This window comes from Podarcis tiliguerta (genome assembly GCF_965153285.1).
Source record: "Podarcis tiliguerta genome assembly, chromosome: 2".
NCBI lineage: Eukaryota > Metazoa > Chordata > Lepidosauria > Squamata > Lacertidae > Podarcis > Podarcis tiliguerta.
In genome coordinates, this window is record NC_139535.1 from 72,016,762 (window position 1) to 72,034,023 (window position 17,262).

Below are 17,262 nucleotides of genomic sequence, written 5' to 3' on the forward strand. Positions count from 1 at the left end.
ACGTCTTCCTCCCAGGGGCTCCCCTCCACTTCAGGAGGTGAGAGTGGATTTTCTCAAGTGCATTTTGACAGCTGGGAGCAAGGGGATCGCAGCAGCAGCAGCAGCAACAGCTGGAGACATTCCTCGCCGCGCCCCTCCTCCGGCAAGCCGGCTGTCCCTGGCGAAGAGAGTCCGAAGGGCCCGCCCGCCTGCCTGCCCGCCCCCTCGGCTGCTGCTGCTGCCTGCATTACAGCAGCCAGACAGGACCCGGGCACTCCGCGCCGCTCTCCTCCACTGGAAGGCCGAAGGGGAGAAGTTGCAGGAGGTTGGCGGTGTCTGCCTGATGAAACCTCTGAAAGCGATTGCTGCAGCGGGGCGTGGGGGGGTGGGAAGGAGTAAGGAAGGAAGAGGAGCCACCCCGATCCCTGGCACACACACCCCATCGTCACCTGCTGAAGGCTTCCATCGCCTTCCTTAAGGAAAGCAGCTGCTGCCGGAAGGCTTTAGGTGGGAATCCCGAACGCGCCACCGGGGAGGGCGGGCTGCCTTGCCCCAGAATCCGCGCCTCTCAATGCGGATGGGAAGGAATGCGGGAGGATCGGGCTGTGGATGAGGGTTGAGGCACAGCAACCAGATGATGCAACGACTGCGGTGGGGTTACACAAGAAAAGGATCGCCGCTTCTCCCCCACCCCCAATAATGTCCCCAAAAATCTGGGCGAAAGGGGAGGCGTGCGCTAAGGTTGAGGATGAAGACGGTTCCGTAGTTGGGGGGGGGGGTTACAATAAAACCAAGCTTTCCATTTGAATCCCCCCACCTCCACATTGCATTAGGGTCCAAATCTATGTATCAGGTGTTATTTTTTAATGGGGAGAGAGCAGTGCGGGTTCCCCACCCCAACATTATAAACTGCTCGCTCCGTGTGACATGTATGAAGAAAACGAGCCAAGATTAATAAAGTACTGCTCTAAAATGCAAATATTAACCGCAGCGTGAACGGGGGTTCTTCGATCCAAAAGGCGAAAATGTCCTTTTGTTCGGGTTCAGGTGCTACATCGGATATCAGATAAGCTCCCTGCCGTGCCCGCCGCCACCGCCGCCGCCCCCCACCCGCTTCCGAAGAAACACGTGTAGATTGGCGACGCCCTGGGCTCCCCTGGCTGCAAAAGCACATGGCTCCGTCTAGATCGCCTGCTCGAAATCCGATCTTCGCAGGCCACTCGCTGGCTTCGCTCGGTTGCCGCGTGTGCCATACATACCGTAGACGCGCTTGCACGGTGCCCGGCAGGCAGGCAGGCAGCGAGTCTTGCTGGTGCTTAGCAAAAGGTATCGCTAAATTCATCACGGAAACGACCTGGCCCGATTTCCAAACTACTCATACAGCCCTCTCCCCCCCCCCCCCCAGTTAGCAGCGCGACTCTTGCAAGCACCACAGTCCGCATCGCCTGCAAGACCTTCCCTTTTCCCGCCGCCGCTGCTGCTTGCAAGCGACCGCCCTTGCAGAGCCACGCTTTTGTTTCTTAGCGTCGCCTCCCCCCCCCCCTTTAATCGACTTCCTAACGACCGAGCAAATAAGCGCTCCGCATTGGGAATGTGAGGACGCTGCAAGGCGCAGGAAGGCGGGTGCGCGATCCACTCGCTGGACCACGCTCGCCGGTGCATGCTTTTGCAACCTGCTGCACTTTGCAGCGACTTTCCCGTCCCGAGCTCTCCGGAGTTGCTCGCTGGAGTGTGTAGTAGTTGAGCGCAGGCCACGCCCCCCGAGCGTGGTGTCAGAGTGAAAGAGAGGCTCCGGTTGGTCGGCTGGGCAGACAACATCTGCTCGACTCCTTCATTCAAGTGACACCGGAGCTTTGAGGGATATTTGAGGCACCATCCGTTCCCTTTCCTGGCCACTTCTCGCACTTGTACCAGCGCCGATCGCACGCTCCGAGCGAGGCTTGGGAAAGATCCGGGATCTCTCGTCTTGATCACCCCACGCTGCGCGCACACTTTTTTCCTTGCAAAGAAGTGTGTGTGAGAGAGAGGGCGAGCTCTCCTCCGGTCAGTGCTGTTGGCGTAGACATCGGGGCCATGCATGCTGCAGAGTGGTTAGGGAAATTCGTGACCCTGGCTTTGGTCTTTGCAAGCTTGGATCCAGTGGTAAGCACGGAAGCCACCAACCCTCCGGATGGTGCCCAAGATAACAGGGCGCCTCAGCAAAAAGGGCGCCTGTCTTTGCAAAACACAGGTATGTTGGGCTTCCTTTCCAATATCATCAAACCGTATCGGCATGTGAGTCTAAACTCGGAAGGGGAGCAAACCGGCATTTTAAGTTCGGGGAATTGGCTCTCTGCGTTCCTGTGCAGCGTGGAAGGCTCAAAAGAGGCACGCATCGCAGGGAGGGAGCAGAAATCGATTTTTTTAGAAAATAAAAATGCTTCCTGTAGTTTGGAAGCGCACGTGCTTGTTCCCCTGTTGGAACTGCAGACCGCCGAGCTGTGCTGCCATCTAAGTACGGAGCTCATCGCAGACAGAAGAGGGGGAGAACCAGAGTGAAAGTTAGACCAGGTAATAATTAGAAGCCGAGGATAATACGTGCTTGCTCGCTCTCGCACTCTCGCTTGCTCACTCCTTTTTTTCCCTTTTGCTATAAAAAGATTTTAATGACTAGTCCTTTGCGTGTCTTTGCACGTTCCATACTGGTCAGCTCTCTCCCATCCTTTAATTTTCAGCAAGATTCCGGAGGCAAAAGTCTTAAAGGGGAGGCGGGTAGGGAAAATAGTAGAAAAAAACCGCCTTGCTGGTACAAAGGATGCTTCCTGAGCGCAGGTTTAAGAAAAAGAGCACTTGGAACGTGCAGACCTAAGTAGAACTGCTGAGTCTTTCTCTCTGGTTTTTTTTCCCTGCCGGGAGAGGCGTGCAGTGATGCAATTCACCACAGGGGGTTTCCTCTCCTTTTCCGTCTTCCCTCTTTTTTGGGGGGGGGGGTTGCGCGTGATCTTTTTAATGCATACTGGTCGCATAAGTCACAATGCAGTGCAGTTTCCTTGGAGGAAACCTGCCAGGCCTGAATTGAAAGAAACAGAGGGAAGCAGCACACACACCCTCCAGTTCTCCCCAGGTTTAACTGTAGTGGAATTTGCTGCTGCAAAGCTTTGATTAAAACACACACATGCAGGAATGCCCAAGTGCCAGATGTGAATCCTATAGTTCTGTGCAATTCTCAGCACACTGACTGAGGCCAGGTCCTGTGATTGGAACCGCATTTGCATCCTACCCAACACAAGCACTACAGCTGGCCTCCTGGAACACCTACACACACACAGAGAGAGACACACACACACCCAAGCTGCATACTTACACAATGTTGGACAAAGAGCCCCTTTTCCCCATCTGCTATGCACAGCTTCTCCTGTGTCCATAGAATTCAATACAGTGAGGCTTCCTTGAGAAGGAAATATAGGAGATGTAGCTGCAAGATCCTCCTCTGGGTCTTCTGGCCCTTTGTCCAATCAGTGTTTTAAAAACGGAGGAATTCCTACCTGCTTGTTATTTATTTTGCTTAACTAGGATCCCTCTCTCTTAGCTTGGCTTCTGCGTGCCCTTTTAAGGAACACCCATTTTCTTTCATGTATGTATTTTAATTATATTTTTATTAAACTGCTTCATCATTGGAGAAAACCTAGAAGTGGTGTATGCAATATAAAACGAAAATCAAAGGATCCGTGCCTTGAGCTGCCAGGATTAGATGAGAAAGGCTGGAAATAGCTTGCAGAGAGTGATACATAAATGTGTACCAGAGCAATCTATATGGCACTCAAAACCTTTCCCTTTTACTTAAAATGTCACAGTGCTATTTGACTTGAATTTTTTACACTTCTCAGCAGCTGCGTCAGTACACACACACATATTAACACACTATCAGTTTTTGAAGTTTACTGGCAATGTTTAAAAAATCTGCACAAATCATGGAAGGAAAAGCTGGCTGGTTTTACTGTTGCATGCATGCGTGTGAATGTTGTCCTATGGTAGCTGAATTGGGTTTCGATGGAACATATACTTGCCCCACTTAACACAGTAGTACAGTATTTACTTCCAAGTAAACGTGTGCACAACTGAATTGCAAATGTGTGATGAATATTGGGGGATGGTAAATTGCAGTGCAGCAAAAGCTTGTAGCAAAAAGACTCTTTCTTCCTGTAGCTATATTAGGAGTTTTGTAATTGACTTCAGTAATCTGGGGGAGATGGGCCCAACCGTAAACCAACCATCAAGGCACTTGTTCAGATTAGAAAATCTTGACAATTCACTTTCTCAGTATCTTCAGGTACAAGAATCTTGGAAACCTTGTTGCGAACATTGCTTTAAGAGCTCTTTGGATCAGATTTGCCACATGAGACAATGGCTCTGAGTGGAATGGGAACAGCAAACACTGACTTTGCATTTCTGTAACTAAATGCTTCTCTCTTAATTTCTGTGGAAGGCAAGGACAGTTAATGTGTGTCTTGTGCACTTTCTCCCCTTTTTCTTGAAATGATGATGCTGTTAGCAAAACAAAACCTCCACCTTCTAGTGTATTTTCCAGTTTTAAACATGCATTGTGATGGATGTTCATTTTCAGCTGAAATCCAGCACTGTCTGGTCAATGCTGGTGATGTGGGGTGCAGTGTATTTGAGTGCTTTGAGAACAACTCCTGTGAGATCCGAGGCTTACATGAGATCTGCATGACGTTCCTCCACAATGCTGGAAAATTTGATGCTCAGGTAAGCATAAATGCTGCAGAAATAAACAGCGCAGAGTTTTGTTAGATTTTGTTTTGTTGTGTTTTCTCATCACATTTTCTGCTTCAGCAAAAATGAACAAGTCTGAAACACCTTTGGAATAGGGGATGTTCATAACACAGAAGGTTCATTCATAAAGTCTCTTATCAAACTTACATCTTGCATTCACACACACACTTGTCACTCCTTCTTAGTAGCCCAATATATGTACTGCATGTCCACTTCAAGTCCCACCAGCTGAAGAAAAACACCATATGGAGATTCCAAGGCATGCTAGGTGAAACAGTATGGCGGCACTTGTTTGAAAAGACAGCTTTTCACAGAAAAGACTGTGCAGTGGCTCAGAAGTCAACTTCATTTAATGCAATGGGTGTGTATTCCCAAACCCACTTGCTTAGGAGTAGACCTCATTGAACTCAGTGGCACTTCACTCAGATGTTAACTTGCTCTGTAATGTTCTTGACTTGCAGTTCTAGGACCTAGCATCCTTCAACATACTTCCATTACCAATTGCTTGCTGAGCCCAGGAACCAAAGACTGCACTGATACGCCCATATAGAATAACATTTCCCATTGACAAAAAGTTAAGCCACTTTTTTAAAAGAGGTTGTCCCTCAAATAGTGGAGATTGTTATGACACAGCATCTAAATATCCTTCTAGCTTCATGCATAGTGCTTCCTTACACACAGAATTTATTTTAATCGCAACCTGGATCTGCAACCTCGCAATTCTAAGGATGGCTAGTGAACAGCCCTAGTCCAAACAGTTTGGCACTTGAGGCAAGCAGAACCTCCTGCAGAGTCAATAATTAAATAAGTCCATTTGTTATTCTTTTAGTGCCTGGGTTCCCAACATGGCAACCATGGGCACCTTGTTTTTTAAACTGAGTGGGGAGTTGGCTTGTTCCATTGCCTTTTTTTTTCAGGGGGTGCCTGCTTTTTTGTCCTACAGTTTATTCGTTTGGGGATGTCTGCAGCTGCTTTGCCTGGGTTTGGGACCTTTTCTCTCCAAACCATTTGTACATCGTTGAAGCATCCTGTTATTATGTCTTGTACAGCTGCTCTCCAATTTCAGTGAAAGAGGGAAGGAGCACATTACGATGGGTCAGTGGCATTTGGCTTGACTAGGCAGTTTACAGAACACACACACACACATATATTTATGTGTAAAGATTTCAGCCCCTAGCTAGCGGCTCTTAGCGTGGGTAGGGAGGAGAGCTGTCTTGCAGACAAAGGTGTTCTGTGCAGCTCAGCTACAAGGCTACTCCTCACTTTGGACTTGAAAACAAATCTTCCTAGAAATGTTTAAGCTGCTTCTTCAGACGTGTAAGGATGTCTGCTTCCTTTCAAATGAATAGGAATCGTATCATCCATTCCCTAATATTGAGACACCTTTGAAAACCTTTCCCTTGATTTTTTTTTTTAAGAATGGAAAGCGAAATGCTCATTTTATATTACAATACTTGACACATTTTGTACAATAGGATTCCCATTATGGTCCATTGCCATAATTCTCCACATTCTCCAGCCCCCTTGATGCCCATGCAGGTTGAATTAGATTATGTTGAATTGCTTCAAGTATTGAAACTTCATCTAGGTATAGCTTTAGCAATTACAAAATGAAAATAATATATGGAATATTGGTGCATTACTCAGCAAAGAGCATCCCCCCCTTCAAATGCCCTCTCATCGTTTTAATGGGGGGGCATTGTTCTGTGATGAAGAAAATGCCAAACCAAAGGAACTTGCGTTCTCACGCTCAACTGCTATGATTGGTACTGTAAAATTTGAGTCAAATTTTTAAAAGAGTGTTTGCCCTATATGGTGTGCAGAACATGAAATGCTCATCAGCTCGGATGACCTGAAACATTAAGGAATGGGAAGAATGTAGGAGAATTGCCAGCTGCCTGTCATTCACCAAGGAGAAGAATTGCTGACCAATTATCCAAAGAATTGTAACACCATTGAAGCATGACTGGACTTCGAACCTAATGGCAGAAAAAGAGGGCAGAATAAGGATAAGGAATCATATAGTATGAGGCATTTTTTATCTTCAAAATCTAACCCTTCTTACTAGGCCTTTTTGGAAGTTTCAGAGTGGAAGGTGTGCCCTCCAACTTCTACTAATGCCATAATGCTATTGTGACATGCTGAATGCTGCATTTTTTCACGCTAACAGAAGGTCTTTTTTGACTGACACGTATAGGCAGGGTGAAGGACGAAGGGCCTTTTGTTAAAGTATATAATAGATAATGACAGGTTGTGACTGCAGTCCTACAGATACTTAACTGTGAATAAATCCCACTGGTTTCAAGGGACTTAGTTCTGAGTAGACATGCATAGGTGGCACTGTAAGGCCGCAGTTCTTTTGTATACCTATTTGAGAGTAAGCACTACTGAAGTCAAGTAAACACACAGGACTATGCTAGAGAAGCTGTGTCTCTGAAAACTAAAACGACACATTGACCTTTGCTGCGGGAAGAGCAGAGGGTTGTGTAGGGTGTTGCATCTCCGTGCCCTTGCAACTAGAAAACATTGCTTAGCCACACTTGGCCTTTTCCAACTATTGCCACATACGTTTAGTTCCATCTCTCAGGCACCAATTTATAAATAATAAACTAAATATGCTTGGGTTATTGGATTCTTCCCCCATAACACCCTTCTGCTCTAGCGTATTGTGATCTCAGAATATTCGCAGCCTAGTTATAAAAATGTAACACAACTTTTTATAGGAAAGGCCTTATATCATATATGTGATTAATGATCTGTGACGTGTAACTCTCTGAAGGCTTCCCAGAGAAGAGGTGGCAACTCAGCTGTAAGTCGTGCTTCATGGAGATGAAGACTTGGTGTGCTTTTTTGTGTGTCTTTCTTCAGGGAAAATCCTTCATTAAAGATGCTCTGCGGTGCAAGGCTCACGCCTTACGGCACAAGTTCAGCTGCATCAGCCGCAAGTGCCCTGCCATCAAGGAGATGGTGTTACAGCTGCAGCGAGAATGCTACCAGAAGCACGACCTCTGCTCGGCAGCCAAGGAGAACGTCCAGGTCATTGTGGAGATGATTCACTTCAAAGACCTGCTGCAGCACGAGTAAGTCAGAGCTTGGCTACTGCAGTGGGAGGTGGCAGGGAAGCTCAGATGGGGAGCCCGCTCTGTGTTATCACCAGTTGCTCCAGGGACGCTCCAGTCGTGATAAGCCTGCTGTTGTGAGTCCTCACGGAATTGCACATACCCTAATTTTACTGATCTGGGAGTGTAGGGACAGCCAGTGGGAAAAGAAATGCCTCGGGGGGCCATTTCCAAACCACTGGTAGGCTTTGGTGATGCAACTGAGCCTTGAAAAAGAGGGCAACGAACAGGTACATTAGGAGAGCACACTACTGGGTGCCTGAGGGCTTTTCCACACTTAATTCCTCTACAGTTTCAAGGCACAGACTGCTCTTTAAAGCTCTGTGTCTGAGCTCCTTTTTCCCCCTCCAGAGTTTTCCCCATAAAAACCCGCTCTTTAAAGCTCAAACACAGCAAACAGCAATCCATGGGAAACCCGAATGGACGTTTGCTCCAATTGAATGCTAAAGAGCAGGTTTTTGCTTGGGGAAAGCCTGGGGCAGAAATGAAACTGCGCTCAGTTATGGAGCGTTAAAGGTTAATGTGGATAAGCCCTTAGTCAACAGAAAGAAATCAATGTCATTGCAAAAGGATTTCCTACTGTCTCGCTAGGCTGCCACTCCCAGATTTATCCCTTGTATCTTCTTGGATGTACTTGGGGACTGATTTATACATTGCATTTGAACTAGGTACACTAAATTTAGTGTGTTCTGGTTTTTTTCTTCAGCTGCCCTCCTGATATTTTGGACAACTGTCATCAGCTCCAGCTGGCACAGCCAATGTTTGGGGATGATGGAAGTTGTCCCAAGCATCTGGAGGGGTTGGGTGCGGCTGTTCTGTTGTAATATATGGGCTGTGGTTCCTTAACCATCTACAGAACGTCTGTGCGACCTCAGATGTATTTATTATTTCATAAAATGTATACACCACCTGATTTGGGCGGGGAATCAAAGCAGTTTACGAAGGGAAGCTTCTTGACTCTGTTCCGTTGCACTTAGGGGTTTTCCCTTAAGTGCCCAAGATCAGAAACATACCTCTTGAGAACTATCCCAAAAGACATCCTGTGAATGCTTCTGTCACAGATTTTATTCTGGGGTATAGCATCTGTGGTGTAATTGTTGTTGGATGTTTGTTTGTTTGTTTGTTTTGTAAACATGACTCTGATTACTCTGGATCTCTCTACCGTATTTCTAAACACCTTCTTCACACAGGTATAAAAGTGTGGAAAGATGGCAGGTGGTCCAATTACCTCACATGTACTGTATGGACCACAGCCTGGAAAACCAGTTTGGAACAGGGAAGGAATGTGTGGATATTATTAAGGGCATGCTCAGTCTTTTAATTGAAATCAAGGCTTGTATCTTCAAAAAATTATATACGTTGCTTCTTAAATTAAAAGATGAAAGGGAGTGGTGGTGCTGGCATGCAAAAAGAACCCTAATTAGATTTGTCTCAATACTTCTTGTTGGTGCATTGTATCCTCACATAACTGGCTTATATATTATAAGGGGAAATGTCAGGCCTTACAAACACACAAATCCTCAGAACATACTCTGACTTTACACATGCAAAATCCTAGTGAGGCCAATTTTTGGTGAATGGTTGGCAAAGACCGTACTGTTAATATCTAACTTGCCAAAATATAGGTACAAATGCTCCACTTACTTCTCGTTTCTCTTAAAAGCTCATTTCCCCCGCTTCAGGAATGGCAACAAAGGGACTCCTAAAACCTGTCTTAGGTTGAATATATCAGTGTTAGTTCAACTTCTTATTCGGATCAGGATATGCTTTTAAAAAGAATGCAGCTTTGAGAGCTGTTTGTCTCTAAAATGTGGAAGCGTTTGTTACTCAGTGTAACAATCAACAGTTACTGTTGATTCACTATGAAGGAACAGCTCTCCCCAAAATCCTGCTTTTAATCCTTCTGGGATTCTATACAGGATTGAGACCTTTGTAGTGTTCAGGAATGGAGTTGTTGTGGAAGTAGTATAGTCCAGTGAAAATAAACTTGAACTTTTAGAAGTTAAGAGAAAAGAAATGATTGTTTTTCAAACTATATTCTTTCTTTTTTTAAGAGAACCACCAGCGTAGTGGTTAAGAGCGGTAGACTCGTAATCTGGGGAACCGGGTTCGCGTCTCCGCTCCTCCACATGCAGCTGCTGGGTGACCTTGGGCTAGTCACACTTCTCTGAAGTCTCTCAGCCCCACTCACCTCACAGAGTGTTTGCTGTGGGGGAGGAAGGGAAAGGAGAATGTTAGCCGCTTTGAGACTCCTTTGGGTAGTGATAAAGCGGGATATCAAATCCAAACTCCTCTTCTTCTTCAGCCTAGCATAAGACACCATATACTGAACATTGTGATGTACAGCTTGATGCAAAATGGGGGGCCTTTTTCTCCCCAATTGTTATTGGAAATGGCTGAAAAGTATCAACTCCCTAAATATCTTCACGCCCATGGAATCAAACGCCAACCTCAATTTTTTTATTTTTGTGAATAAAAATTTCAAATGTTGAATAGTCAAACATTTCATAGGTTCTTTTGTGTCAATTGTCAGCACCACAATCATGAGAAACACCTTTGATATTTCTAAACTAATCTTGTAAATTTTCTTTGCTATGTAATCATTAGCACACTTTGATGTTAACAGTCACAATATTGTGGTCTACAGCCAGGTTGTTTGGGCACCTGATAAGATCATGCATGACATCCCATGCTAGTAATAGCCAAAGGAGGTACAAATGGATAAAGAACTGAGTGGCTGCACCCTGTGGCAAAGTTTGTCAGGTTCCATCCTACCCTTCTTCCCAAAGGAGGCCAGGGCTGCAGTACTTATTCCATATGAGTATATGACGGCAGCCTAAATGGTTGTTAAGGATGAGGACTGGGAGCTTTTTTAATGAAGGAGTTCTCAAAGAAAGCTCAGAATACAATTCTAAATTGTAAATTCTGAAATAATCATATAGATATTTGAGTATGAAAGGAGGTAGCTAATCAGTAAAAACAAGAACAACGTGACTGGTTGCCACAACTTAAAACAAAAAAGAAAATTCCTTGTGATCCTCAAATCGAATATTATGGCTTGTCTGTATGACAGATGTGGAATGCAGCTAAGCTCATTAGAAACAAAGTCTTCTGCTATGAATAAATCAGTATGATATTATGTTACAGCAGTTAAAAAAATACTGTTGACAAAAATGCCAGTGGTGTTTAGATGATCAAGTAATACAGTATATCCATTTTTGGTGGAGGTTATAATACTATTGGAGACAAGGGAGCAACCACAAACCTACATACACATTCTCATAACACAAATGGTAAAGGAAAAGCACTATTTGTTTGCCAACTGGGTTTAATACCAGCTGTCATACTTGAAAATAACAGCTAGGGGGAAACACTCTTACTTCTCTGCCCCTGAAGGTATTTTGTCAAGACTATAGGCTTGCCTCTCAGATTTGATCTAAGCATATCCATAGGAAACATCTGCTGTGGTTTCTAACAACTTAACAGTCATTAGCTTTAATAGTCAAAGCACTATGTTCCACATTGAATTATTCCACTCCATACTGCATAGTACAGTTTATCCCAGCCTTAACCACTCCTCTGATTGCCATTGGCAACTAAGAATTTTACCCAGACTAGTGAGGAGGCTGACGAGGAAGAGATTTAGTGTTCTGTCCATCCTTCAGTGGTCTCTCATTAGTAAAAAGTAGGTGTGTTCATTGAAAGGGGGAGACAGTAGTTATGTTCATTAATTTCAATGGGATAAGCATTTCCCACAATCCCTTATTCTGATATTGCAGTGGATATTTCCCTCTTCTACCAGAATCAGCCAATTACGTAGAATGGGGGCAGGCTGTGTTCCATCACTGTAATGATCCAGAGGAGATGGTGGGTGTTGCCCCTCATCAATCTCTTTGAAGGAGTTTGAACCAGGCACCGGCCATTTTGTGGAAGAAGTCACTTCACAAGAAGTCTCCAGCTTCTCAGAGATGAAATAATGTGTAACAGACACTAGAGCTGCCTGGCAACAATACGATAAACTGATATGGTTCTCCTAACACAGGAGCCCTTTCTGAAGCCACACGTGCTTGCCCCACTATTACACCTGACACAAGCCCGCCACTGTCTCAAGGGAAGGTCTGAATGCATGAAGCCTGTTGAATTTGTACCTCTATGGATTCCAGTTAATGGTGGCTGCCTACTCATATTTAGGTAGACTTACCACCACACATTCACACTTAACACGTTCCCCCAACACATTGATGGTATTGGGACAGGGGCTGGCACAGGGTGAGCATCTCTCCCCACTCTGTCTCTCCATGTGATCTCAACTTCAGGGAGAGAAGCCTCTGAAGAGGGCTAATATGGCTCCAATAACTGGTGCAATTCTCATAATATTGGGGGGGGGGGACTGGTTCCTGTACCATTTCCAACAACCAGAACCCACCCAAATTCCACTGGGAACGCTGCTCTGGCAATAGAAGATTTCTCTCCAGGAAGGCTCGCCTAATATTTTCTGAACCACTATCTTATCACCTCTCTGTGCCAAGGTGAACGCCTTTTGATCTGCCCAAGTCTTTTTCTTTGTGATTTACACTGAGGGTTTGTTGTTGCTGTACTTTTGTTTGTTTTAAACCTGACTTCTATTGTTAATCTTGCTTTAAAAAACCTTTTAGAAACTGTTCTGAAAGTCCTGGGACTGAAGAACAGGGTTGTAGGAAACCGCAATTCAGTGTGGGGCTGCTGAGCTGCCTTTGTCTTTTCGGGTCAGGCCTGAAGTATATTGAACTACTCAAGCTGCCGTTTTGCCGTAACCTTCCGTTCTTCTGATTTATTTTTTTCTCTCCTAGGCCGTATGTTGATTTAGTGAACACCTTGCTCACTTGTGGAGAGGAGGTTAGAGAGGCCATCACTCGGAGCGTCCAGGCCCAGTGTGAACAGAGCTGGGGCAGCCTGTGTTCTATCCTGAGTTTCTGCACCTCCGTCCCACATGGAGATTTCACCCTTGAACCAGAGAAGAAGCCAAATGAAGTCCCCAGATCCTCTATTAGTCAAGGGGACATTATAGTCCACCCTGAACCTGACACCAGAGAGAGCTCCCGACACGCCAGAGGGGAGAGAGGTAGCAGGCTTCCTGGGAATGCCCAAACCCGCACTAAAGCTGGGAGCCACAGTCCCAAAGCGGCTCACGGGATTGTCGAACAGGCAGAGGAACTGTCTGACTTCTCTGACATCCGGAGGTGAAAGGAGGATGTAGCCCTTCTTTCCCCCTGCACCAGAACCTTCCTCCATTGAGTTCATCTTCTTATCTAGGGGCATTCCAAAATATGTACAATATAGAGGGGTGGTGTCAGGCATAGGGCATTGTGGGATATGTGGCAGTGACAGTGTATGTATTATAAGTAACAGAGGAAAAGCAACAGCTATTGGTTATTGATTGTATCCAGCAAATTCAATGTGTAGGTGCAACAAAATGTATTCATGTAAATCCTTTCATCTCTTCAAAAAAAGAGGGGAAAAGGGAGATTTTAGATGCAGGTTTGGGGTGGTGGTTAAGGGATTTGCCCACATTTTAATTGGTGAACATGTAGACCAGGTTCAACATTGGGTCTCAAGGCAGAAAATAATCTATAGTCTCCACTCTGTTAGAGGCAATGAGGGCTCCAGATCAGCTGCAGAGAAACTCAGATACAGAGCTCTGCATAGGGGACCTTGAAATTGCAAACTAAATTGTCTGTCTGAGCCATTGATCCTGTCTAAGTGACACCACCTGCCTTAAGTGTCCCTTGCATTGGTTTGGGTGGCTCTTAGCTGACCTCTTCTGCTTTTTGTTCCAGTTTCCTTAGGAAATAGGCTGATGAGGGAATCAGTTTCTGGACAAGGACATTTTCAACCAACTCAAAATCATGCCAATTTCTTTTTTCTCCCCCCCCCCCCCCCGCCCCCGACATCATAAAAGAATCCACCTGGCTTCTGGCTGCAGCCTGGCTGAGGGAAAATAAATAAAGAAATGGAGAGCAGGGGAAACCCATTCTCCTTTTATTTATTTATTTACGCACAAACACACTGAGCAAAGCTGCGATCACAGACTTACCTGGCTTTGGGAAGCATCCCAGAGCCCTCACGCCTGCAAACTTCCTGAAGCTGGGTGGGCAAGGCAGGCAGGCACCTGGCTTTGGGAAGGAGGCGTGAGGCATAAGGGCTCTGGCAGGGTCCTAGAGCCCTCCTTCATCTTCTGTAAAGCTGGGCAAGTGCTTACTAGGCTTCGGGAAGGAGGAGTGAGGACTCTAGGACCCTGTCAGAGCCCTCATGCCTCCTTCGCAAAGGCAGGCAAGCCTTCAGAGAGCCTGAAGGAGGTGTGCTTGGAGAAGGTGGTGGAAGGGCTTTGGGACACTGCCAGAGTCTGCACACCTCCTCCCCAAAGCAGATACGTAACCCTCCACCCTGGGGGGGGGGGCGCTTCCCAGCCCTGTGTGAGATGCGAGTTTCCTGTACAGCGTATATATGGTGGGCTACAACTTGCTTAGACACGAAGCTCTTTTTTCGGAGGCTGGATGAAAAGTTGTTCTCTCCCTGAAAGGAGGACCACAATGTTTGCTGAGCTATAGAAATCCTGTGCTCTAAGGTTGACTGTGTGTGTGTGTTGCCAAAGAAATGGTGATGTAGAATAAGCGCAACCCAGCACCGTGCAATGATTTAATCAGGATAACTACAGGAAGCTTAACTCGTCTTGACACCTCAGCCCCAGCCACGTTTTCCTGGAAGTAACTTCCCATATATTTCAAAGGAACTTGCTTCTCCTAAGTGCGTTTTGGGCTACAATCTCTGTTATTATCCAGAGTTAAGATGCTTTATTCCATCTTTACTTCTAAATAAATCTCTTTCTATCGTTAACTAAGATCACTCAGGACACTACATTGCATGGGAGGGACTGCAGTAGTCCTTAAATCGATGAAGCAGGTTTTGGTCAGAGACATTAATAGCTCCTGTGGCTTCAGAACGCTTTGGCGACAGTTCCCTCAGCGGGAAGGCAGTATCAGAACGAAATCCCAGTGTAGTGGCTTCTTCTGCACACCAGTCTCCTAGATGCAGGGACTTCCCCAGTCATGGCCATGTGCATTCATGCACATTGCATATGCAAAGCTAGCCCTGGCTGTGGGACCTATCCTCACTTGGACCAGGAACAACAGAGTATAAGCCTTTCTTCCCTTGAGGAACAATAGAATTGTTCATGCAGCCAGGGAATTTTATTTACACTATTTCAAACAAGGGCAACTTTTGTGATTGTATCAAGCAGTGAATCCAGGTCCCACTGAAGCAACAACATAGATGAAGTACCCTTGTTGATGTAAAATTGTTTGAAATGATCACCATACCATCAGCTTACATAGGTACAACCCAAAAAAATCAAGCCCCTATATTTTCATGTCATTAATTGGATCTTATGGAAGTCAGATTTACTTATGGGAACCAAAACACAGAGACACCACTGAATGTCTGTCAACCGATCACCTCAGCATGCATATAATTTATCTTCATTCAGTAAATATATGTTCCCCTTATAGCTTACACAAAGGAAATTCAGGTGTTTTTTGAGGAGGTGGATATAATACCTTTTTCCCCTTCTGTGTATGAAAATTGGATGTATGTGTTCACCTACTGATTCCACATTTTCTTTTATTGTAAATATTTAACGTTTCTATTTATTATAGTTTCTCCATTTAAAAATAATAATAAATCTGAGCACTGCTGGCTAAGGTAATTTAAATATATTTCAGGACCTGTGTTGTATATATTAATGCCACTAGTAGATTTTTGTTATTGTTTAAAGCAAGGGAAATATAATTTTATACACTCCATAATGTTATTGACAGCATAAATCACTTATTTATTGTTAACTTTCATTTCTAACAGATAACAAGTGCATTTAACCTGATAGTTTTGTCAAGACATCTGTATAGCCTTACTTCTTGAAAATAAACAAATTATCAGCTGTCCGCTCAAGGAGCCAATAATATTTTAACCCACATAACTTGTGACAACAAAAAAAAGTTCTTTTAAAATTATGGACACAGCGCAATTAATGTTAAGCAGTTCTGCTGTATACTTCTGTGCCTGTTTACTCAGAAGTAAATCACAGGGATTAGCCACACTTCTGCTTGTCCTAACACTTTCCCCCAGAAAAACCCACTTTTTGCTAAATTAGAGCAAACGTCAATGGGGTTTTTTGTGGATTGACATTTACTCAGATTCAGCAGTAAGAAGCAGGTTTTCCCAGGGAAAGCAGTGGGGCAAATGTAAAAGCAGAAGGGTGGGTGAGTCCTCTGTGCATTCAACAAGACTTGCATCCAGGAAAATGGACATTGGATTGCAGCCTTTATAATCTTGCTGGGTTGTATCCGATGTTGGTCATATACAGCGAGGACCCATTGAAACTAATGGACTTAACTAACTTGAATTCATTAATTTCAGTGTGTCTACTCTGAGTTGGGCTTAGTTGGCTACAACTCATGGAGTTCAGTCATTAAGTGAATACATTTCATCCTTTGAAAGCAGAACTGAAAAGTGCTTAACTGGCTGAATCATGCCAGACTGGTGGAAAACGTCCATTACTGCTGCTTTACAGTTTCCATTCATTTCAGTACAGAGCTACTATCCCTTCAAACAGGTTTGACAAATCCACTTAGCACAACATGGGGATCCCTCCCGCAAATCTGGAGAGCAGAATCAATGCGACCCTCCCATTAACTCCAGAGTAGATGCAAGGCTGCCTCATATGTTGGGTGCTGGAGCAAGCCAAAGTAATTTACACTTCTGTCTGCCTAAAGCTCCTGTACAATGAGAAACTGTTAAAAGATGCATATCTGAACCCACATATGTGTCCACCACATGTATCGATCCAATGCGCACTTTTGAGAGGAATGGAACCTTTTGCGTGGAGTCAGGACGTGCATCCATTTAAAATGTGTGTAAACCTTTAAACCTTATGCCTAATAAAGAACTTGCCACACCAGGAAGTAGAAGATTGGTTTATTGCACAGAAAAGGAAAGCAGAGTATATGTGTGCTGCTCTTAAGACAGCCAAGTTACAAATATGCAAAGAGCAAATAATCATTCAGTACAGACACCTTAGTCTGGAAGTGTGAAAGAACTAACCAAAAGTCTAGAGAAAGTGAGGAGTGATGGGGTATACCTGAACTTGAAGCATGCAGAGTGCAAAGTTGGATTTGAGATCTGTATGCAAAAGTTAAGCCCGTCCCTTTGAAATCCCATGTCAGCAAGGCAACAAATCTTTCAGTTCTTTTGGTCCAGTACCAGTGAATATAAGGTTGATCATTGAGATCATTTAAGAAGAAAACGTGTTCCCATTAGAGCAGTGGCTAACTCTGAAACCTGGGGTTTATGAATGATT

The 17,262-nt window shown here is 44.8% G+C and overlaps 1 protein-coding gene and 1 long non-coding RNA gene across 2 annotated transcripts in view; one reads left to right on the top strand and one right to left on the bottom strand.

Annotated features, from left to right (window-relative positions):
- Positions 1 to 564: 564 nt before the first annotated feature.
- Positions 565 to 16,863, top strand: STC2 (stanniocalcin 2). The gene is made up of 5 exons (XM_083430968.1): positions 565 to 1,361; positions 1,504 to 2,209; positions 4,583 to 4,725; positions 7,621 to 7,832; positions 12,701 to 16,863. The coding sequence occupies exons 2-5, from the start codon at positions 2,053 to 2,055 to the stop codon at positions 13,092 to 13,094; spliced, it is 906 nt and encodes a 301-aa protein (XP_083287094.1). The 5' UTR covers positions 565 to 1,361; positions 1,504 to 2,052; the 3' UTR covers positions 13,095 to 16,863.
- The window catches only part of LOC310673070, a 63,710-nt gene continuing 50,330 nt past the window's right edge, over positions 3,883 to 17,262 (bottom strand). Inside the window, exons 2-3 of the long non-coding RNA XR_014508802.1 lie at positions 6,651 to 6,731; positions 3,883 to 4,738 (exon numbers count right to left, since the gene is read on the bottom strand). This is a non-coding gene — a long non-coding RNA (uncharacterized lncRNA). The remainder of the gene's footprint in view (positions 4,739 to 6,650; positions 6,732 to 17,262) is intronic.

Coding starts and splice junctions, on each gene's coding strand:
- STC2 (XM_083430968.1), top strand. CDS start 2,053: ATGCATGCTGCAGAGTGGTTAGGGAAATTCGTGACCCTGGCTTTGGTC. Junction 4,726..7,620: donor CTGGAAAATTTGATGCTCAG/GTAAGCATAAAT, acceptor GTCTTTCTTCAG/GGAAAATCCTTCATTAAAGA. Junction 7,833..12,700: donor AAAGACCTGCTGCAGCACGA/GTAAGTCAGAGC, acceptor TTTCTCTCCTAG/GCCGTATGTTGATTTAGTGA.